We start from the raw sequence: 24,916 nt of genomic DNA, 5'->3' as shown, positions 1-24,916 counted from the left end.
GTTCCATTTTTAACTGTCTGGTATAATTCAGTTCCAATACTTGTATCACTGTGATAGACATGTACTGTAACACAGAATCCCAAAGGGCCAGGCAGTAATGCACCCATAATGTGCCCTGCGTGATACTTTCCTGAACTCGTTGCTGTTATCCTGGCAAATAAATCAGCCAGTGGGGAGCTGAATACGAGTTCCCTGTCTCTTCATGCAGAAAATTCAACTCACCTTTCTCTTCCATCTCTGCAAGCTGTTTGTAATTATTATCCAATAGGGTAATATAATACCACTTTCATCTCTACCCCCTCCCACACACATACCATTCACCTCACACACTTTAGGAAGTGCTGCCTGTGTTGCCTGAATTGGCAGAAAATGCACACAGTATTTCACCACGAACGTAACTAGGATTCAGAAAGTCTGGACTATATTTTACTCAACAACAACTTGTATTTATAGAGCGCCCTTCACGCAGGATTGCGTCCTGGAGCGCTTTGTAATTATTATATTCAGATCATGACTTAAATGCTGCTTGTCACACATGGTAGATTTACGGTGGGAAGGGTGTCTCTGAATGAAGTGGATATTGTCTCATTGCTACACGGGAATCCTAGGACTAACCGAAGCAGCCAATTTTGTCATGTTCAACATAAATAACCAATTCTATGTCATCTCCTAATGTTGGTAGCTGCTGCCCTACACACAGCATCCAGGTTTTAATCATTTTTCAAAAGAATTAGTAACCAGTGTTCAAATGAAACCATTGTTCAGCACTTCTCTGATATTCTGGATTTTAATGGGTCAGCAAAAGGATAAGGAAGTGGGATGTTGCACCTGAAAGATATCATAAACTGATTCATGTTTTTAAAAAAAAGTAAGGATTTTAATCAGATAAAATCCGCAAAATGTGTCCATACGGAATCTTTGAAAAAGCTTCAGAGAATGCGATTAGCCAGCTCAGGACTCCAAATCCATTTAGCTGAGGAAAAGATGGTTAAGAATTTTTTGACTGTACATTGCGCAGTGAACAAAGGCTCCTCAGGCAAAATTTATCGTACAAGAACACCGTAAAGGAAAATTGGTATTGCTCTCCTTTGCTGAATTGATGTAAAGTTGAAAGAGAAGTTCCTCCATTTACTGCCACTGTACAGCGAAGAGAGCACATTTCATGGTGGTGTCTGTAATTGAGAAATCTAAAGTGCTCCCTTTTCATTTTATAGTCTCACTTTTATGAGAAACCTAGGTGAAGGGCCGAGGCCTATGACAGAGTTGGCTGTAAAGGGGATGCCTAAAAATGAGAAGTCAATGCGTAATGATTAGGTGGTGGCAGGCTTAGGATTTAATAGTCGTTCAACTGTAGAAGTAAAGAGCAACTGAGTCAAAGCACTGCTAAAAAGCACCTTTTGAAATGGGGTTGATCCAAAGCGATTTGCATGAAACCTGGAGTCACCTTGAGAAGGGTTTCAGCTCTTTTATCACATTACAAACAGCTTCGGGTTAGTGGAGCTTAGCTGTTTGCATAGACTTGGCCTGAGCTGTCAGAAAGCGAGATTGGGAATGGGAAGCATACATTTGCAGCTTTCTGTATAATGTATTAAACAAATTCTCTCTGTTGAATAGTTGCCAGATGTGTTAAGACAACAATAACAACAAAATTACATTTATAGAGCGCCTTTCATGACGGGAGGACGTCCCAAAGCACTGAACAGTCAGGTGTCGGGGCCGGAGCATGGGGGAGGGAAGGCAGAGAGATGGGAGGGAGACCAAAGGCACGATTGAAGAGAAGGGTCTTGAGACCGGCCTTGAAGGAGGCAAAGGGACCGTGGGATAGGGTTCCAGAGTTTGGGGACAGACTAAAAGTAAATGAGAAAATTGTAATTAATACATTTTTCAATAATGATAAATAATAATATAATAATAATCCTTGCATTTGATATAGTGCTTTTCAAGTTTTCTAGACGTCTCAAAGCGCTTCACAGAATATATTGTAAAGTGAATTGACTGTATTATATATATGTGGATGAAATGAGGCAGCCAATTGCGCACAGCAGTGTCCCGCACACAGTCATGGATTGAGTGACCAAATCATTATTGTTTTTTTCTTGAAAGATTGAAAAAAAAATTGAAAAAAAATGACAATTCCTATAACATCAAACCATCTCAAAGTGCTCCATAGATAATTTGCTATCAACAAATATACATGGGGTTGAAAGAACAACATTTGGTGACCTGTATTACAACCAACACCCCTCTTTTCTGACAGCTAGATGCATATTTCAGAAAATACGTGCAATTTCGTAGTTATTCTGCAAGCTGTTTGAAAACAGATTATTTTAATTCCTACATTAACTAGTTATTATTTTAATTTGCATTAAAAGTGCCACAAAAACTGCTCTCCAGAAGCCATCCTATATTAATTTTTGTTCAAACTTTGAGGAACTGTCGACCGCACACAAGGAATCACATTTCACACAACAGGCAGCATTTTAAACAATAAATAATGCTATTATGGTTTAAGACGATGTAAGCTATCACAGAATATATTTGACCTGTTATTTGAATTAGGTACGGATCTATTAATGGACTAATTTTCTGCTGTTATACCAGAAAATAACTGCGTAGCCAATGAAGAATTATTGCTACCTGCCGCTGAAATCTACTTCAAGTAATGACCCGAGGCACAATGTCAATAGAAGTATCAGTAGTGACTGTGGAGATGGAGAATATTGGCTTGTTAAGTGGGGTGTAAATGAAGGAATTTTTCAGTAGTGCAGAAAATAAGGTAGACAAAAAAGAAATGCGCAGTGCAATGTGTCAGTGTTCATATAGTTTAACTGGAATGATCAGAGAATTGTAGAAATCTGAGAAATGCCTTCAACTTGACTGAGAAGCATCATGAAGTCAATTAAGTTTTTCTGAAGACAAAGGATGATCAGGAATACAAACCTAGCACAGCGTGCGCATTGTCCCGGAATGCAGACTGCTACTTGAGAGCAAATGAATGTGTCCATTCCTCTATTATGCTCCATTTTGTAAGACTCCACTATTCTTGAAACATAAGCAAAAATAGTAATGTGAACCAGCTGAAAATAGATGACAAATCACCCGGTGAATTAGAATACATAGAATATACAGCATAGAAACGTAATGAAACAGGCCATTTGGCCCAACTGTTCTATGCCGGTGTTTATGCTGCACATGAGCCTCCTCCTGCTTTTCTTCAACTAAGCCATCAAACATAACCTTCTATTCCTTTCTCCCTCATGTACCTATCTAGCTTTCCCTTAAATACATCTGTGCTATTTGCCTCAACAACATCTTGTGGTAGCATGTTCCACATTCCCACTACTCTGTGTGAAGAAATTTTTTCTAACTTCCCTATTTGATCTATTTGTGACTATTTTATATTAGCTAACCAAAGAAAACCAGTACCTTTCAATGAATTGCAAAGCAATAATCCATCTGATATCACAAACCCTGAAACCAAAGCCTCATTAGTTGATGCTTGTCAGCTAAACACGAAGTTGCCATTGCCACCTGAAATTCACCATGGATATTATTATTCATAAAGTAACTTAAGCTTGTAAATTTTCCTTTGGAGTTGTTTCCCTTGGTATTATGCTGCCACATTTCCATTGCTGTTTGAAGATGACAAAACACAGTATGATGCAGCTCACAGGCAGTTATTGATTTTAGGACATAAGACAAACAACAGGTTATTGATTTTATGATTCAGGGCCTCAGTATTAGATTTATGATATAGCAGATGCAGCAATGCATTATTTTACACTATATTGCAGGAAGTTCACTGTTATGTTTCTGCAACTATAAAACAAACAACCATAGCTTGGAACATAACTTTAAAATGAGCAAACTACCAGCACAGGTGAAGGAACACGGAATATGAAGAGTTTCAAAAGGAACTAAGTGGAAAACTCTTTAACCGGACACAGGTTAACCCCAGATGTTAGGTAAATGGGCAAAACGACTGGCCCCAATGTGTCCATCTTAATCATCTTAATAATAATAATAATCTTTGCATTTGATATAGCGCTTTTCACGTCTTCTAGACGTCCCAAAGCGCTTCACAGAATATACTGTAAAGTGAATTGACTGTATATTTGTGGGCGAACGCGGCAGCCAATTGAGCACAGCAATGTCCCACAAACAGTCATGGATTGAAAATGACCAATTTATTATTGTTTTTGTTTTTTGGAGGGATTATTATTAGGCGTGTGGAATAAGGAAACTTGCCCAAGGTTTCGCCCTCTGCCTGGAATTGAACTCAGGTCTCTCATTTGCAAAGCGAGTGCTCTAACCACTGAGCTACAGGAGTCCACTGTACATAAGTTCAATGAAATGAAAAAGCATTCAAAGATGTTAGCTGATGGCATAGATGTGTCAAAATCTTTTGGGAAGTTGGGTGGGAAGCCTTGATGGATTGGGCTAATGGAAACACACCACACAGAAATATGAACAAGTCACTTTCCATTCAACATTATTTTAATAAACGTAATTAAAACGTGTGAATGCTGTTATTCTGCCAGTTTCACAAAGAGAGTACATGTTACAGACATACATTTTCTTCTCTAATACCCTATACATTAAGCAGATGGTCTAAGGAATATCAAATTGATTTTAATCTAGATAAATAGAAGTTTGAGCAAGGTTGATCAGGAAATTCTAAATGTGTATGGACTGAAGAGCCCAGAGGTAAAAAAGGAAATGTATTTGGGCATTATTATTTTCCATTCACTGAAGATTTCCAGTCCATCAACAGAAATAGTTTGCATTTTGAGAATATTTGGCTGTACATCAAAAGAGGCTATTCGAACCTTCTACGGTTTACTGCTGAGAGCACATTTGGAATACATTGTGCAAATTTTGAGCTGTCTACCTTCAGAGGGATATTAACTAAAGGAGAGGGTTCAGAGAAGATGAACCAGGATGATTCTTAGATTTAAGGCTTTAGATTTGGTGGAGATCTTTCAAATCTGAACTTGGTTTCATTGGAGAAAAGATTGAGAGGCGGGCATGTAATTTAAATGTTCTGTGAATCATAAATGATTTAAATGCAAGCAGGCTGACTGAGTTGGATTGTGAGAGCAGAACTGCTGGAGATAGGTTCAAAATTAACAAGTCTTGAGTGGCCCTATAGATTAGAAAGATTTTTTTCCCCCCACGGAGAGGTGAATATGTGAAACAGACAACTAAGAGCAGCAGTTGATGGCATGTCAATTATCAGCTTCTAAAAAGAACTGAATAAGAATTGGCTTTGGGAACAGTCTTGAGATTAGAAGTGTAAGAGCAGACTGAAGTGAACAAATACCACAAACCACAAAATAATTTTCGTGATGTGGACGGACTCTTTGGAGTAGAGGAACTGCTTATTGGAAGCTGGTTCAATCAAGTAGAGATGGAGAATGGAATTTTTGCTTGGTTACTTTTGTCATTGGGAAATATCCATGCAGAAATTTTCCCCAGGAGATTGAGTGGTTGGGGTGCAGTCAATAATCTGTCAGTTGCGACGTCCTCCTGACGTGAAAGGCGCTTTATAAATGGAATCTTGTTGTTGTTGTTATTACATCATCTACGGAAGGAGGAGGTGGATGCGCTGAATGGCCTTCTGTTGAATGCTTTCTGATGTATTATAATAAATAATAACAATAATAATAATCCTTGCATTTGATATAGCGCTTTATCACATCTTCTGGACGCCTCAAAGCGCTTCACAGGATATACTGTAAAGTATTCACACACTAACGTATGATGTAATAATAATATAATTTTTGCATTTGATATAGCGCTTTTCACGTCTTCTCGACGTTTCAAAGAGCTTCACAGAATATGCTGTAAAGTGAATTGACCATATATTTGTGGGTGAAACGCGGCAGCCAATTGCGCACAGTAGTGTCCCATAAACAGTTGTGGATTGAAAATGACCAATTTATTATGTTTTTTTGTTTTGGAGGGATTATTGTTAGGCTCTGTGTGGTGTAAGGAAACTTGCCCAAGGTTTCGCCTTCTGCCTGGAATTGAACTCAGGTCTCTCACTTGCAAAGCGAGTGCTCTAACCACTGAGCTGTAGGGCTCCACATGTACAATACTCCATGTACAATAACAGTGCCAAACGACCTTAAAGCAGCTGTTATGAATCCCCTGGACTGAATTACACAGATATGCACAAAATACTAAGGGAATCCATACTGGTTTGTTTAGTGTGCTTTGAGTATATGCGGGGTTAAAGGAAATCCCATTCTAAGCAGTCATTAACAAAACAAGCTGAACTTACCAGAGCAATGGAGCATCACTTCATTTGTGGCATCTCGACCTGGGGTGGGGGAAGAAGAGCATTCAACTAAAAATCCATTTCTGTCTGCCCAACAACAATATAATTGAAGAGAAGAGACTTATTTTTGCAAACAATACTAGTTCCACTTAAAAAGAGACTTAATGACCCCTCGACATGTTATTACCTCATCCAGCTTCCAGACATAGGACAACGGCTCAAGAGTATGATTTACCCAGCTAATAACATGGAATTATGCAGCAAGTATTATAGATAGCAGATAAAAGAGAGCAAGCTCAAACTTGTAATCCAGCCTGGAGGTTTTAGTTACTGTATAAACCATGAGAGCTCAACTCTTACAGTTTAAGATATCACTTGAGGTTGCCACAAGTTTTTTATGAAAATCTTTCTGTGGTCTAACAAAGAAGTAACCAGAGAATGCTGCACATAGACAAATTGTGTTCCTGGTCATAGAGCGCTGAAGTCTCTTAATTACACTTTATAAACTTGCTTTGTGAAGTATCCAGTCAATGAGTCTCACAAGCTGAAGAAGGCCAGAATGCACCATGTGTTTGTAGAATTGTTTGCAGCATTCCACAGCTTCTTTGTTAGTGTGGAAAATTTTCATGATAAACTTATATTTCTACGCGATATACATATCATTAATAGATTGAGTTTAACCATGCAGGAATTATAGGAACAAGATAATTATATTAAGTGCGTCCTTTGGTAAGAAAGGTTTCTTTCTCTTGGTGTCATTACAAGTTGCAGCTTTATCTTTTATTTTTAAATTCCCACTAGCATCAGTTTATATATTGACCACAGAAAGCCCTACTCTAATGCTGACAGCCATGTATTAGCAACAACACCAGTATGTGGCTTCAGGTATTTTTCCTCTGTTTACCTAATAATAAATGGGAACTTTCTGGGGTAATAATCCCTTCAAAAGAAATAATAAGTAAATAAAATAATAATTTGGTCACTCAGTCCATGGCTGTTTGTGGGACATTGCTGTGCGCAATTGGCTACAACAACAGCAAAATTACATTTGTATAGCGCCTTTCACATCCGGACAACTTCCTAAGGCGCTGGACAAACAAGAGTTTCGCCCACAAAATACACAGGCATTACAGTTTACAGTAAATTTTGTGAAGCGTTTTGAGACCTCTTGAAGGCACTATATAAATACAAGTTTTTTTTATTATCGTGCTTCTTCCCAATCAACTTAAGTTTGCAGCTGATTCAAGTTGATCTTAAGATAGATATTTGCGGTTGAGTCCCAGTAACTCTACCAATCAACATGTCAACTGTAATATAACTCGATCTAATTCAAGGGTGTGTTAGTAAGTTTCTTTATTTGTCAATCCAAACACTCATAAATTCACCACTCTAAACCACACACTCACAGTGACCTTTTGTACTTCCTGCTCTTCTTATTGGCCCTCTTGTTCTGGGCCAATTTACTCTTAAAGGAGGTCTCAGGCAGCAGAATTTATCCAGAGCTACCTGACACTCCCTGAACAAGATAGTTTCAGGAGTGCCATGATTTTCACTGCAGCGTCAATGCGGTGTGTGGGAATTCTTCTTTCAAGGTTTATTAAAGAGCCAATTGCACCAGGTACAATTGTACAGAATGTCAAATTGTGAGCCTCTTTATTCAGGGCCCTATTGAAAGTGATGAGAAGCTGTGTAAAGACTGTTTCCTGCTCCACATCGCTATGTTGTCAAGAGCAAAGACATTTCACTCCCAGCAGTGTAAATCCAACATAAGTGTCAACTCCAGTATAAGTGAATTTTTCTCACTTTCATCAATTTGTCAGTAACATGAAGCTACCTGACTCCTTTTAAAGTGAAATTCTTTGAACACTCCAGGTTTGTTGTGATCGACTCCATTTGCATACAATAAAATGCCACTGTGTTTTCTATGGGCATTCAGATGAATTTCATCTTGCTGCTGTAGACTCGATTTTTGCAGAACAAGAATAATGAAGAACAGCCTTGTAATGACAGTCATATCAGACATGACCTGAAATTAGTTTCTTATATGTGCTACTGACAGACATCCACCACGAACAATCGCAAGGGAAACTGATTCTCTAATCTTGTATTGATGCAAAGATACTGCTGGAGTATCCTTTTTTAAACACTCCTACTTTAAACCTACTGCAGCCAGCTAATATGCTTGTTTCACAAATGGGAGTTGTCTGTACTGCCAGAGGCTTTTTTGCCATATTTCTCTCGTATCTCGTATCACTATATATCTCATATAGAGTTGTCATGGTCAGGAATGCACTACCTGAAAGGGTGGTGGAAGCAGATTTGATAATAATTGGATATGTATTTAAAAAGGAAAAAAAATGCATGGCTTATGGGTAAGAGTAGGGGAGTGGGACTAGTTGGTAGTTCTTTCAAAGAGCCAGCACGGATGTGATGGGCTGAAAGGCCTCCTTCTGTGCTGTAAAATTCTATGATTCTATACCCAACGATGATGCATACAAGCACAGTTAAAAGTGCTGTGAAGCAGTCATAGAATCTACACATTTAGTGGGAGCCTTGATAATTCTTGATAAGAAAAAGCCTTGGTAAAAAAGAGAACTTGTTGAGCAGCTTATCTGGTTACTTTGATCACAAAAACAACTTTCATTTATATAGCTCCCTTCACGCCGGGTAGAGTCCTGGAGCGTTTAAATTAGTGGGCTGTGAAAATCCTGTCATTAAATTTTTGAAAAATCTATGTTTTTTGATCCACGAGTGTGATAAACAACAAGATGTAAATGATCCTCGGCTGAACTCAGTTAGAATTAGATTTTTTTAAAAAAAAATTCATAATTATAATAATATTATTGGAGGTATTGTATTGGTTTTAAATTTTTTATTTAGTTAAGCCCTCGTTGGGTTGGAATATGCTCAGTTTTTGTGCCTGCAGTGCAATATTTGTAAGATGCCCCACAATTAAAACCTAACGGGTAGGGTGGTCCTACCTGGACAAATAGCATGAAGCTTGCCGGAACTGCTCTCAATATGGTTTTAATAAACCGTCTTCCACATCATGGAGGCATCTCAAAGTGCTTCACAGGATATACTGTAAAATAGATTGACTGTATTTTATGAGCGAAACGCGGCAGCCAGTTGCATACAACAATGTCCCACAAATAGCCATGGAATGAGTGACTGATATTTTATTTGGGAGATTGTTGGCCAGGGCACAAGGAGAGAGAAACTCCCTTCTCTTTTCAAATAGTGCCATGCGATCTTTAACTTTCACTTGGAAAGGCAGACAGGACCTTGATTTAATGTCTCATCTAAAGGATAGCAACTCTGAAACCCCCCCCCAGCACTGCATTGGAGTGTCAGCTTAGACTGTATGATTCCAAGTCCCAACTTGGGGCTTGAACCCACAGCCTCCTGACACAGAGGTGAGAGTGCAACCACTGAGCCTGGCTGACACATAAAGGCAAGCTATGAGGTTTCAGCTTGTTTTCAATGTAAGGGCTAGCATTTGAAGCCAATATACAAAGTACTAAATAAATTATAACTGAATGACTCTGAACTATTGTTGCTTGAAGTTTAAAGCCACATTCAAAGTGAATAGGTGCAATGTCATGAATTGAATGGGTGTACTCAGTGATTTGTTGATTATGTAGTCTGTTCACATTTTGTCATTCATTTTCTCTGCCTGAAAAGAAAATAGCCAGAAATGTGATTGGGGCTGGAAGAAAGGAAAGCTTGGAACTTTGTTGCCACTTTCTTACGAAGTAATCTTGAATCTACATGTGTTCAGATTTTCCTTTACCAGGAAAGTTACACTGTCAACACAATATATGTATGGCAAAGAACCTAAATTGTGGAGTTCCAGTTTTGAGTATGAACAACACATTCCTGGAAAGAATTTTTCAGAATAAATGAGGCGGTGATCTGATTTTCTCAGAGAAATGAACAGGTGATGATCCTGAATGCTAGACGGATTGCCAGTATCTCTAACCTACAACCCTCACCTGTTTATTGTACCAGCCCCGACCCACCCACACCTTTGAGCCTATAGATCATCCCATTATGGGAATAGCGGTGAGGCTGATTGACGCCTGGTCTAAAGTCTTAATGATTTTATAGATGTCATAGATGGTAGAAGCACCTTCATTTTGTATAAACCAGCTAATCTGTATTAATCCTCACCACTTTGATCATTGAGGTCCAACTGATTATTTTCCACAAACAAACCTATTGTTTTAAAGGTTATGAATTAACAATTAGTGTGAGACTATCTCTTCACATGATTACAAATCCTTCACTCAGGATTTTTAAAACGTGTTGTTGGTTTTGGCTTTATTGTTACTTTTTGGTGCTTGCACTGTTCAACAAAATCTCTTTTCAACAGTTTCAGCTCCACTTTGTCACTCACAGTTTTACCATTTAGAGCATTTTAAATTACTTTCAAATAGTTCAAATCCCTCTGTTGCTTTGTCCCACACTCCCTCTGCAACCTCTGGCATCACAACAACAACAAATGAGATTTGTGTAGCATCTTTCACGTCAGGAGGATATCCCAAGGCGCTGGATGGTCAGGAATCTGCACGTGAGCTGGTGATTGAGATCAGGAGGGTTGGAGGGCTCGGAGGGTAGGGATAGGAGGGTGACCAAAGGCGTGGTCAAAGAGGTGGGTCTTAAGACGCATATTGAATGAGGCAGACTGACATGGTCGCCCCTTCCACTTAGCAAGAGCTAGCCTTCTTTGTGTCCCTTACCTGGATTGACCCCCACCATCAGCCTATCAACACTAACTGGATGCCACATGAAGATTGGAAACTTGACCAGAGGCCCGAGGTTACATGGAATTGTTCCCAAGCACAAAATGACACATTTAGGAGAGGAAGTAAGAAAGGTGGGAAAGAGAAACAGAAAATATATTTCAAACTAGAGTGCATTGAAATATAAACTTAAGCGTATAGTATTCTACTCCAGAAATCTCCCTTTCCTGTGGACTGGGTGCTTGTTTCCTCTAAGATATGTTATCCAAACCATACAGCTGCTTTGTAGTCCATTTATTCAACAGCAAATGCCCATTTGCAGAGGGCCATCTCACCCCCAGGCTTCTCATCTATTCCTGACTATTTAATTTGTGTAATTGCCTTTATAAATGCTAGTCACTTGAGCCAACCCCAAAATGATGTCGTATGACAGGAATGTTTGCCTGCTGTAATTATTCTGAAATAAAATTGGTTCTTCTAGATCAGTGACTCTAAAATTGAACCTTCTGACGTTGTGGGTTTTCAACAGATGCTTTTGATTTTTGCTGTTGTCACTCAATCTTCCTCCTACTTCTTGACCTTCAGGTTTTACTATGGCCCATCTGACAGTAGTTCTTCATGTTCCTCCTTAAAACAATCTTTTTGTTATGAATACAGACTTTTTATACAAAAAAACCCACTTATTCTTGTTCATTGTAACCCATAAATAATTTGAAGTCCATCGGGGACATTTTCAGAGCATCAGTCCCCTGGGAGTGTATTCTCTTCATCAGTCACATAGCCTCTCCTAGGTTGTCTCATTAATTTTCATTTTCTGTTACATCGTTACTCGTCCACGCTACTTCTTTAAGTGTGAAAGAGAGAGAGAGACGCCATCAGTATTTTGTCCACTATGTAGAAGCAAGATTTGTAAGGTACAATTGTGCTTTTTTTTAGTGAAAAGAATTGCTTAAGTTTGATTTTATCGACTGTTTGAACGCAGGCCAGATTGATGGCATGAAAATCTCTTCTGTCTGTTGACTGAAGAATGTGAAATGCGTTTGGGCAATCTTAACCCAGGATCTATGAGGGATGAGTTGTACAGCACAGAAGGCCATCATAATTCAGCGCTAAATGGTCACTTTCACTTGGTGAGATTACAAATAGTTGATGTGAGAAAGTGGAAAATATTGCCCTTACAGCTGAGTAAATTTATTCTGCAGTTAACCGTGCTCCACCTGCCTGCATCGCTTCTAGCATATTCCATTTCCCATCACGAGTACCCTCCAAAACTATAGAGAATCAAACATGGACTTTCGAAACCTAAGCCAATTAATTCAGGGTGATTCACCAGCATAGCAGGTGATCTCTCATTAAGTGACAAGAGACCACTTTTGTCAGTCGTTGAGGAAGCCACTTATCTGACAAATGAACTTAACATCACTTTCCTCACAAAATTCAGCCACTTATTGGTCACTCATCTACTGTTAAGTGCTTCAAGCCTTTCATTCTATGAACAGTGGTGCTTTATGAGTGCAAGTTGTTTTTTGTACTAATGTATCTGCATTGACTTTTAAGGCTGACTCTGTGGGAATTTTATTAAATGTTCGTCAGAACTCGTATGAGAGACATAAAGTCGGTTAGAATAACAATTTTATCTTTCATTGATAACTCACACATTTACAAATAGAAACACTTGTATGAGAAAAAGATTTCAGTATTATTCTGTTCTGCCTATTAATATCTCAGGACTGTACAGTCTGGGTTCTCAAGATATCCCCTGAGATGTGAACTAGGTTGTTTTTCATGTCAGTATGTTAATTTCAGTATGAGATATGCACTGGAAATTTGAATGGATGGTGATCACTTTGAACAGAGATTTGCTGTTTTTCGGGTCAGTCAGGTGTTTGATACATACGGAAACTCATCACCATGCTGAAACCTAACTGAGAATTGCAGAAGGATGCAATTCCATGCATCACACCTACACATGGAAATTCCAGAGGTAACTTGTTAGAATGAAATGCCCACTCTCTCCCTTCTGGGACTCAATAGTATAGTCCTTGCATTTGATATTACGCCTTATCATGTCTTTGAGACGTTTCAAAGTGCTTCACAGGATACACTGTAAAGTGGATTGACTATATTTTGTGGGCGAAACGCAGCATCCTCATCCTGCTTACCTGATTCCAGAAAGTAGTTGACGAGGGTTGGCAGGAGCCTGAAAAGTAATAACAATAATCCTTGCATTTGATATAGCACCTTATCATGTCTCAGAGTTTCACAGAATATACTGTAAAGTGAATTGACTGTCTATTTTGTGGGCGAAACGTACTACAAAATGTGCTAGCTTGTGATCGTTTGGTAAAATTCTTGGATCACACATGTTGGTTCTCCAGTGGTCTTAACAGCCGTGTGAATTAGGCACTGAACACAGCCTTGTGTCTTGAACTACAGTGACCGAATGGAGTGGCTTTCAGTTCTCGTTTTTCAGCTTTGCATTGCATTCACTTTGTTTTTGCATCCTTGTTGTAGAATGGTTCTGCAGTACACTTGCTTTGCTTACAATCTTGTTCTGACTCTTGCAGATGCCGATGACCCTGCAGATCCAGTGGCACCTACAATTGTTGTTCCTCCAAAAAACACCAGTGTCGTGGCTGGTACAAGTGAGGTCACTCTGGAATGTGTGGCTAACGCAAGGTTAGTGGAAACAGCAACCGCACTGAAGAGATCACACCGGCACCAAGTGACATGAGACCACATAAGAAGAACATAAGAAATACTAGACAAAATATCCCATCATTTACATAATAATTGCACGATTTGTTCAGTAGTTGTTCCTGGTAGGGGATGATTTGTAATATTCTTGTATTTATTTGTGGCTGCTTCTTTATGCGGTAAACTCAGATATTTGACTATGTGCAATGTTACTTTTATTGACAGTTTTTCAAATTAAGGGGTAAAAGGTCCTCCGCTGCCTTCCTTTTAGAATGTTGCAATACTAGATTATCGATCTAGTATTCTTAAAATAAATTTTAGAACCTCTGGCATCCAGGATATATTAGGCCGCGCGGAAGCTTGCAATTGATTACAGAAATGCCAAAACAATCCTTTAGTGCAACATTTGTTGAAGGAAAGACTTTCATACTAAAATTGAAAAATTGCCAATAAAAAAACCAATCTATTTACTACCTGCAAGCGCAGACTGTAACTTTACCTCTTACAAGAGCTAACATTGATAAATGTGCTCTTCGAGGAGATCCCATGTTTCAGCAGTAAAAACAAACAAGCACAGCAAATAATAGTAATAGAAGTAATAGGTGCAGGTGAAAATTACAGTGCCTGAACACTCACCTGCAGAACTAAAAGATTGTGGAAGAAGTTTAAGACTAATGTATTTCCGAGTTCCAATCTAGGAGAAATTGTCCTTGCAATAATAATAATAATTCTTGCATTTGATGTAGCGCTTTATCACATCATTAAGATGTTTCAAAGCGCTTCACAGAATATACTGTAAAGACACTCTCTTCAGTCAGTCAAAGCCACCATCATCAAAGGTCGTTTCTAGAATGTGAATAGTTATTTTTGAATATTATTATTAATATGGAAAAAAGCCAGATTTACTAGGTATCATTTTACCAGAGATGAGTACATACAGCTATCAAGAAAGATTGGACAGGTTTCAGATCTTCTCTAGAGTTAAGATGATTGGGGGGAGGGACCTTGTAGAGATTAACAGAGGTTGTTTCCATGATGTTGATTTTACAGCTTGCACAAGACTGTAAGTAAAGAAATTGAAATAGAAAGCATGGACTACATAACATTTATTTAAATAATTGATTCTTTCTTCAAGAAGCCAAAACCTTCAATACTTGAAAGTATACTAATCCTGTTTGAAAAGTCCTCCTGATGTGAAAGGTGCTGTATAAATGTTAATTATAATATATAATGCATCCTGAGACTGAAATTCTAATCACAATTATGTCAAGAGTTGTCACAATTTGGAAAATATCTTTGACTGGTCCTTACTAATTAGAGTGACTAAGCAACAGTCTTCAGTGAGTTCATCAGTGACTAATAGATCTGACTTTATTATGTATGGAATACCATTGCAAATTGGGACTTTTGCTTTGTATTATGTTTTGTTGTTCAAGAGCACTTGCTTAGGCCTGCCTTTCCTCCCATGCAACCAGTATGTAACTAATTGACAGCTACTTATGTTCCCAATTATTGTGAATGAATACCCCAAAATGTTCTTGAATTGGCTCCTGTTTCTTTCTCTTCAAATTGCACCCATGCTCTTTAAGACGTACTCTCTCATTCATCCCATTTTAAATAAAAAGGTTCTTTCTCTTGAGTGAACTAAAATCAATAATAAGCCCTTAAATTTGTGATATTGTCCCTGTGCAGTTTGAGACTCTGCTTATATGCCTGAATTCCATGCTCTCTTCTCCCCCTGCAATGCCCAGCTCTTTTAGCTTTCCATCATAATGTAATGTTGCATTGGTCCTTTGTTGACTCATTGCTTTTCTTCATAAAAGTGTGTTTATAATAATAATCCTTGCATTTGATATAGCGCCTTATTACGTCTTCTGTTTGTCTCATAACAGTCGTGAGCCCTCTTCAATAGTCTTAGCCAGTAGAGGAAATCACATATCAATCTAATATAGCAAATCCTTGCTGTATTGAAAATGAATGATTATTATTACAAGATCAGTACAACCATTTATTGAAACTAAACACATATAGCTTAGTTTAGGTCTATAGTCTAGGTGGTAGGAACCTTAGAGGGGTAGAGGAGCAAAGACGCCTAGGGATTCAGATCCACAAATCTCTAAAAGTAGCTTCACGGTAGATAACGCTACAAAAAGCAAATGGTTTCAGGATTTTATATCAAGAAGGATAGAATATGAAAGTGAAGCTGGATTTATACAAAACCTTGGTTAACAATAACAATCTTGGCATTTGATATTGTACCTTATCACGTCGTTGAGATGTCTCAAAGCACTTCACAGAATATACTGTTACAGTTCAAATAAATTCACTATATTTTGTGGGCAAAATGGAGCCCACATTTGGAGTGCTGTGTCCATTTCTGGTCTACACACTATAAGAAGGATATGGCACAGATGAAAAGAGTACAGACACTTCCTAGAACATGAATGCCGTTGAAAAGTCCAAGGCAAACGTGTGGTGTGGAAGGACCATGAAAGAAGAAACAAATGATTTACAAAATGCAGAGTTTTAATTTCATTTGATTTCATTTCATTTTTGATTTTGATATGATTTAAAAGCATTGTGTAATCATTTTTCTCTGACAGCCTGTTAGAAAATTGGAAAGCTAGAGAAATAATCCTGATGTCATCCACCATAAAATAGTATCTTGGGTTCAATTTTTTTATATATGAATTTCCTACAACTTACAACATTAAAAACAAAACCAGGTGACTGTGAGAAGGTTAAACTCTATAGCACAGCGCTGTATTTTAATTGTATTCTCTATCTAATGGTTTCAGTGTTGTCAGTAAATAATGATTATCAATGATTGTATAACCAGTGTTTTTTATTTTCATCATAGGCAAAGTTGTGGTCTTTGTTTTTAGCTTTCTAATTTGTGAATCTTTATGAAACCAGCAGCTGAAGCAATTAACTAAATAAGTCCCACTGATTTCAAGCAGGACACTTAATCTAATAAACTAACTTAATTTACAAAGCTTTTTTCACTCTACTTACTCTTTAAGGCCTTGAAACCATCACCAACCATCCTCAATCTAATACACATGTAACAAATGCAGATATAATTATACTGGATGGAACATTAGCTCATGAAAGTACTCTCAAATTCTCGGATATCAGCCAGTCTTTCCACAGTGGTTGTCCCAGATGTCCATTCATCATTTTCATGAAAGGTCTTCAGGGAGATCTGGAAGTATGGTATTTGCTGACAGTTGAATATTAATGCTTCATTATACATGAGAGCTCTATGGACTTAGCAATGCACTAAGGAACTCTTATGTATTAATTTTATCTTCTCCTTCAAGTTTCTTCTCTACACCTCCTCCTCCACTGAAGGCATTTTGCCTCATACGACCATAAAACGTAGGAGCAGGATTAGGCCATTCGACCCCTCAAGCCTACCCCGCCATTTAATAAGATTATGGCTGATCTTCTAACCTAATTCCATTTACCCACCCTATCCCCATATACCTTAATCCCTCTATCCTTTAGATCTATCAACCTCAGTCTTGAATATGTTCAAGGACTGAGTATCCACAGCCTTCTGGGGTAGAGAATTCCACAAATTCACTGACCTCTGAGTGAAGAAATGTTTCCTCAACTCAGTTCTAAAGTGCTGAGCCCTAATCTTGAGACTATGACCTCAAGTTTTAGATTCTCCAACCAGGGGAAACAGTCTCACGGCATCTACCCTGTCAAGACCATTAAGAATTGTATAGGTTTCTATAAGATCACCTCTAATTCTTCTATATTCTAGAGAATATAGGCCTAGTCTACTCAATCTATCCTCATAGATCAACGCCTTCATCCCAGGAACCAACCTAGTGAATCTACGCTGCACTTCGTCTAAGGCGAGTAGGTCCTTTCTTGAATAAGGAGACCAAAATGGCACACAATATTCTAGGTGTGGTCTCACCAAGGCCCTATACAATTTCAGCAAGACTTCCCTACTCTTGTACTCTAACCCCTTTGCAACAAACACCAACATGGCATTAGCCTTCCTAATTGCTTGCTGTACTTGCACACTGACTTCTTTGTGACTGGTGTACAAGGACAAATCCCTCTCAACACTAACAATACCTAGTCTCTCCTCTTCCAGAAAATAATCAGCTTTTCTATTTGTACTACCTAGGTGAATAACCTATACTCCATCTGCCACCTTCTTGTCCACTCACCTAACCTATCTATTTCCCTCAGTTATTCTTCTATTTGGATAACGCTCCAAAGGTCTTCTTGTGCCTGGCTCAGGTAGCCGTTATTTAAGTGTGAGCCTTGACAATAAGTATTGACAGTTTTTTTTGTTTTATCCCAGGGTGGTATCACAGTTGAGCCCAATCTTGTCCATCTTAGTAGAGAGAAAGGAGAGAGAGTACTGGTTGATTTTACCCTACTCAAAGCAAAGCACCAGAAGTGAATTACTGCACCCAGCTGAGATCAACTCACTTAGTACAGATTTGAATATGGTAGCCTATTGGCACACTTTGTTTGCATATAGATATGCTGCTCCAGGGAGTGGGAGGACATTTGTTTATTCCTGTTGCCCTCTTCCTCAATGTGATAAATTCCTAACCTTTTCTCGGTTATTTTGGGGTTGGTGAGCCAGAGTCAAATTATTTCCAAAGCAGGGGAGATAAAATTGGAGAATAGTCTTTTCACCAGCTGACTGAAGAGCAACAATAGCAGTGGCCTGACACGTGATATTTATCCAGATTGTTTTTCACAGAGTTTATGAAGGCAACTTCTTTTGTTAGGGAAATCTGTTCAACAGAGCCAGCACTCTGCAAAAAAAAGTAGTGGTCTAATCGCTAGCCCTGCTTGAGGTATTTTAATGTCACCTGATGAGTGAAAATCACTTTATAAATGTGGACCTTGTACACACTGAACCTATTACACATCTTACTGTCACACACTACAAACAGGAGCTTTGTGAACAGTGCTTTTGCAGGGAGGTAACTCCAAAGGGAGTTTCTCGAAAACCTGATTTGGAAGAGAATTGTTGTACTTATAAAATGATGATCAAATGTTTTCCCGCTTGAGTTTTGACCCTGATCTATCGTGGTTCAGCACTTTAAGCTTCAAAATGAAAGAATCATAAAATTGCTGTATTGATTTAATATCTTCACTGTTCGTTTCCTTGAAACTACAATTATAAAGTGAATAGGTACATTAGTCTGTTGATGTGCAAACTTACCCCCTCTCACTCTATTTCTAATAGACCTGTGGACAAACTGAGCATTACGTGGAAGAGAAGTGGTATAATACTTACCAGCGGAATTGACGCATTCGGAAGGAGACTAACTATCTTAAATCCAACCTCGGCTGATATTGGAATGTACGAATGCGAGGCTGTATTGCAAAGCAGCAGCGTTCCTTCCGTCCACAAACGGGCCCACCTATCAATTATAGGTAACAAGCTTTGTGTTCAACCCTCGGAGAAATCAATTTCCCTTACAGCACTCAAAATGGACAATTTTGCACATCATTAAAACATTGAAGACCTGTTTTCATGCTATTGATTGCTATCAAGTGAAATGAGAGTGATTCGCAGGAACCGCAGAAGAGTTCCTGTTCTTCATTAGCATAGCTTTCACAACATTTTTTTTACTTTGATGCAGCAATTCTACTGTGGCCCTTAGAAAGTTTTTTTTACATTTGCTGGTTCAGTTAGCGTTTACAGAATATATATGCTCTGCTTAGTTTTTGGGATGAGTTAAAAGCTGCACTAATATAATCCTCTATCTATGTTTGTGTAGACAAACTCTATCAAACACATGTTGCCTTGAAGATTATATCCATAATATAGGACAATGAGAATCTTTATGGATACACCCCCCGGGCAGCAAGTATTTGGTAAACTTGGGAGTACTTTTAAATATTGTTTTGTAGATAATAGAGGAAACACCTTAGTTATAAGGAGAAGCCCTTGCTCTGCAGTTAATTAGAAGCTTGTGGGTCTTCTTCAAAATCTAACTGTAAATTTACAGACCAAAGTTTTATCCTCTAAATTACTTTTGTTTCTGCAGAACCACCATATTTTACTGCACAGCCTGCCACAAGAATCCTAGGTGAAGTAGACAAGACTGTTGACATCCCATGCCGTGCAATGGGTGAGTGTTAAGAACAGCTAGAGTTTTTGAAGGAAACAGAGTTTTAGCTTGATAATTGCCTTCTTCATTTCGATGAGCTTGGAAACCACTTGTGTGGGAAACCAGAGTGCTACATTATGTTGAAATATAGCAACTTTCAATAGTTCATTTATAACCCAAATCCTCTGCTTGATGCTTGTGAATCAGGGTTAACAATCGCATAGCCAAATGGAGCTTGTAACATTTCCATTTTTGTGTTCAAACTACTCATTGCTAATCCCTCATTTATTGCTTTCTGAGCCTGGAAATGTTCCTGTGGTTGGTTTGCGCTTTACAGCTATGCTAAACAATTTTCCATAAAACTCTCATTTAAACATATGGGGTTAAATCAGGCAGAAAATTGGATTTTGGGTGGAAATCTCTTTTTTGACCTATTTTTCACCAGTTCACACTTTCTACTCTGTTTGAGCTGAAAGTTTTCTGCCATGTGTAGAAATCTACAAATGGAGCCAATTTATTACACTATCAAATTTTGAGTTGACTCAATTTTCTGCCCTGCTGTAACAGTGGAATGTGGGCCCACCCAATCAAATTTAAAAGTCTCACAAACTGGAAAACCGAGCGAAGTGGCATTTTCTTCAAACTTTACCTTGAACTTTAACTGTTTTATTTTGTCTTCTATCAATGCCATTTTCCTTAGTTTTACCAGGTGTGCAGAATCCAAACCAGTCTAGTTACTCTGCTTTATAGTGCTAAATTGGAATAATTGCAGAACTTCTAATTGGATACTTCTTTCAGGATTTAGTGTCTTATTAAGTGGATCATTTGAAGTTCAAACGTGTCTAAATTCCACCTAAACTGTGAATTTCTCAACTCAATTGTTATTTCTCATTAATCGGAATCCGTTACTTAAAGCTTAAGCATCACTTCAAGGCACAAGCTTGCTATAGCACTATGATTATTCCCTGAATGTATCATACAAGCTGCCATGTTAGTATGTAGATTTTCGAATGTTCTTTACATTTCGCTTCCTCGACTTATCAGCCTGGTTCAATTGATAGCATTTTCACTTCTGAGTCAGAAGGTTGTGGATTCAAGCCCCACATCAGGACTCCACCCTTGGCTGACACTTAAATTCCACATTTGAAAATTAATTTGGGTTAAAAATATTTGTGGTTGTGGAAAACAGCTGGATGACATCAAGCCTAAAACAATAGAACTTGAGTTTCTCACTTAAAGCTTGCAAGTGTGTTTAAAAGATTAGAATAATATTCTGTACATTTGACACGGAGAACGCCTTTCACATTGGGAGGATGTCTTCGAGCGCATGATATCCTGTAAAGTGTAGCACCTGTGTATTTTTGTAGGCAAACACTTACATGTGTCCTTCTACTCCAGGATAATCCTGGAGGCGAAGAACAACCCTAGGCTTCTGTTTTCTACCACATCCCGACTCCTCCGTCCCCCCCGCCAGCTCGCGCAGGTCATCTCCTCCAACCTTCACTGCGAGGAGATGCTGGATTTCCTTGAATCCAAAATCAAGGGAATCCGCTCCGCGGTCACTCCCCCTCCAACTTCCAGCACCCCCCACCCCTTCCCTCCCACACTCCGACTCCTACCAATCCTCCCCTACACACCTTCAAACCCGTTTCCCCACCCTCTGTCACCAAACTCATCCTGTCCCTGAAACCCATCACCTGCTCCCTTTACCCCATCCCCACTCCACTCCTTATCTCCCAGCTCCACCTCCTTGCCCCACTTATCACAGACATCGTCAACCTGTCCCTCTCCTCTGGCTCTGTTCCCATTCCCCTAAAAACTGCCATCATCACTCCCACTTTGAAAAAACCCTCCCTTGATGCGTCGCAGCTATCAAGCTACCGGCCCATCTCCAACCTCCCCTTCCTGTCCAAGGTCCTTGAAAGAGTCGTCGCCTCCCAGCTGCGCTCTTTCCTCTCCACCCATGTATTATTCGAACACCTTCAGTCGGGTTTCCGTGCTGCCCATAGCACAGAAACCGCCCTGGTCAAGGTCACCAATGACATCCTGACCATCTGTGACCAGGGCTCCCTCTGCCTCCTCATCCTCCTCGACCTATCGGCAGCATTCGATACGGTCGACCACGCTATCCTCCTCCACCGCTTGTCCTCCCACCTCAACCTTCAAGGCCCTGTCCTTGAGTGGTTTAGGTCGTACCTCTCCCACCGTCTTCATTTTGTTTCCACAAACAGCTTTTCCTCCGGCCCCCACACTGTCTCGTGCGGTGTCCCTCAGGGCTCTGTCCTCGGTCCCCTCCTCTTCACCCTCTATATGCTCCCCCTGTGGTGACATCATCCGCAGACATGGGGTTAACTTCCACATGTATGCGGATGACACCCAACTCTACCTTTCCTCCTCTACCCTCAACTCCACGATCACCGATGTCCTGACAGCTGCCTGTCCGACATCGAGTCCTGGACGAGAGACAACTTTCTTCAGCTCAACGTGCGCAAAACTGAGGCCCTCCTGATAGGCTCACGTCAGCGCCTCCGCACCTCAGGCGCTGACAGCATCAGCATTCAAGGCTGCACTCTCCACCTCTCAAAGCCATCAGGAACCACGGGGTTCTGTTAGACCCTGAGCTGTCCTTTCTCCCTCATATCCGCGCCACGACTGGCACCGCCTTCCATCACCTCCGAAACATCGCCAGACTACGGCACTACCTCACCCCTCACACTGCTGAAACTCTGGTCCACGCCTTTATCACCTCAAGGCTGGACTATGGGAAGTCTCTCCTCGCCGGCCTTCCCGGCCCTCCCTCCACAAGCTGCAGGTCATTCAGAACTCTGCAGCTCGTGTACTGTCCCGCACCAGCCTTCGGGACCACATCACTCCCACCCTCGCTCGCCTCCACTGCTCCCCATCCCCCAGAGGATCGAATTCAAGATCCTCATCCTCACCTACAAGGCCATTCACAGTTTCGCTTCCTCCTACCTCTCCGACCTACTATCCCCCTACCTAACTGCCCGTACCCTCCGTTCCTCTGGCTCCGGTCTGCTCCACATCCCCAGCCCCAACCGCCCTACCATCGGTGGCCGGGCCTTCAGCCTCTCAGCCCCGAGGCTCTGGAACTCCATCCCCCAGTGCCTTCGCCGCTTCCTCCCTTTCCTCCTTCAAGGCCGGTCTCAAGACTTTTCTCTTTGACCGTGCCTTCAGCTCCCCTCTCGACTCTCTACCCCCTCCTCGCTCCCTCCCCTCACCCTGACTATTTCCCCCCTTCTCGCTCCCTTCCTTTCCTCCCCTCACCATTTTCCCCCCCAATGCTCGGGTCCTGACCCAACTGTCCAGCGCCTTGGGACGTCCTCCCGACGTGAAAGACGCTCTATAAATGGAATCTTGTTGTTGTTGTTGTACATACTGTGAGAGTTGAAAATTATTTCTGTGCACTTACAAGTGACAATTTATACCAAAGTGATAACTAAACTATGATCCACTTGAGTGAAAAATCCTGTCATTTATCACAGTTTCTCAGAATAAACCTCAAGTCAATATGCAAGCTCCCACTGCAAGAATTGAAACCCGTAGAATATTCCAAATGTATTTACTGCTGACATGTCACGCGTACCCTATCTTTTAACAGCACTTGAATTTTAAAATTTTCAGTCATTAATGATCAGTAACTCAATTTCACTGGTGAAATATTTTGTATTTCACATTCAGTTTAAACCTGTCATTTACTATGAAAGTTAAATCTGAGTTTTATAAACCGAGTATTTAATCATAAATAATCCTTGCAATTACTGCAGTACATTTCACATTGGGAGGATGCCTCAAAGTGCTTTACAGGAATTAACGCAATGTGCAGTGGCTATGTATTTCATAGGCAAATGTGGCAGCCAATTTCCACGCAGCAATGTCCCACTAACACCCATAAGGTAAATGACCAATTTTTATCAGGAGGATTGTTGGATAGGACACCTGGAAAAACTTCCATCTCTTTTCGAATAGTGCCACAGGATATTTAACATTCACCTGAACAGACATACAAGACGTCTTATCCAAAGTTCAAAGTCTCGATGTGGGGCTTGAACCCACTACCTTCTGACTCAGATGCAAGTGTGCTGCCAACTGAGCTAGGATGATAACTTGTCCTTAAGCCCATTTAATAATAATAATAATAATAATCCTTGCATTTGATATAGCGCTTTTTACGTCGGGAGGACGTCCCAAAGCGCTTCACAGAACACACTATAAAGTGAATTGACTGTATATTTGTGGGCGAACGCGGCAGCCAATTGCGCACAGCAATGTCCCACAAACAGTCGTAGATTGAAAATGACCAATTTATTATTGTTTTTGGTTTTTGGAGGGATTATTATTAGGCTCTGTGTGGAGTAAGGAAACTTGCCCAAGGTTTCGCCCTCTGCCTGGAATTGAACTCAGGTCTCTCGCTTACAAAGCGAGTGCTCTAACCACTGAGCTACAGGACTCCAGAACTTTAAGTCTTTTAATTGCTAAAGTGTAGATCCTGTTTGGTGAATGAGGAGAATCCATCTCGCCATTTCGTGGATCAAAACCATATTCTGTTGGTCATTTCATATTCATCCAGATAAACAAAGCCGCTAAGCTTACAGGGGAAAATGCCTTTGGAAAACTGGCTTCAAAAGATTATGAAAGAAATCCAAATAGATTGTATTGTATGTACTGTGGGTTTAAAATGTGGCATATAATTTTTAAATAATTATAAATGATATGGTTCTTTAAAACAGTTTATTTTATGCACAGGCATACCGCTGCCCAGTCTGGAATGGTACAAAGATTCAGTCCCCATAAATGTGTTAAAGAATAGTAGATACAAGGAGATGGTTAGCGGTATCCTGCAGATCAAAAGGCTGGTCCCTGAAGATTCCGGAATATTCCAATGCTTTGCCAGGAATGAAGCAGGAGAGATTCAGTCTCCTTCGTATCTGACTGTTACCAGTAAGTATTAAACCACTGGGAGCTGTGATTTTGTGGGGTTTTGAAGGCTATCTCAAAGCTTTGCAGTCTAAAGAAAGGCTAAACCATTGGAAAAGGATTAGCTTGAAGTATTGGTACTGAAGGAAACA

General features: G+C 39.9%; 1 protein-coding gene across 1 annotated transcript in view; it reads left to right on the top strand.

The window, feature by feature from the left end:
- The window catches only part of sdk1a (sidekick cell adhesion molecule 1a), a 305,217-nt gene that overhangs the window by 186,720 nt on the left and 93,581 nt on the right, over positions 1–24,916 (top strand). The window contains exons 7-11 of the mRNA XM_042340967.1: positions 10,924–10,937; positions 13,596–13,707; positions 18,959–19,149; positions 19,767–19,850; positions 24,594–24,788. Coding sequence (XP_042196901.1) covers positions 10,924–10,937; positions 13,596–13,707; positions 18,959–19,149; positions 19,767–19,850; positions 24,594–24,788 — 596 coding nt within the window. The remainder of the gene's footprint in view (positions 1–10,923; positions 10,938–13,595; positions 13,708–18,958; positions 19,150–19,766; positions 19,851–24,593; positions 24,789–24,916) is intronic.

This window comes from Callorhinchus milii, unplaced genomic scaffold (genome assembly GCF_018977255.1).
Source record: "Callorhinchus milii isolate IMCB2004 unplaced genomic scaffold, IMCB_Cmil_1.0 Scaffold16, whole genome shotgun sequence".
In the NCBI taxonomy this organism is placed as follows: domain Eukaryota; kingdom Metazoa; phylum Chordata; class Chondrichthyes; order Chimaeriformes; family Callorhinchidae; genus Callorhinchus; species Callorhinchus milii.
The sequence above is the reverse complement of the archived record's forward strand: the minus strand, read 5'-3'. Positions and strand labels throughout refer to the sequence as shown.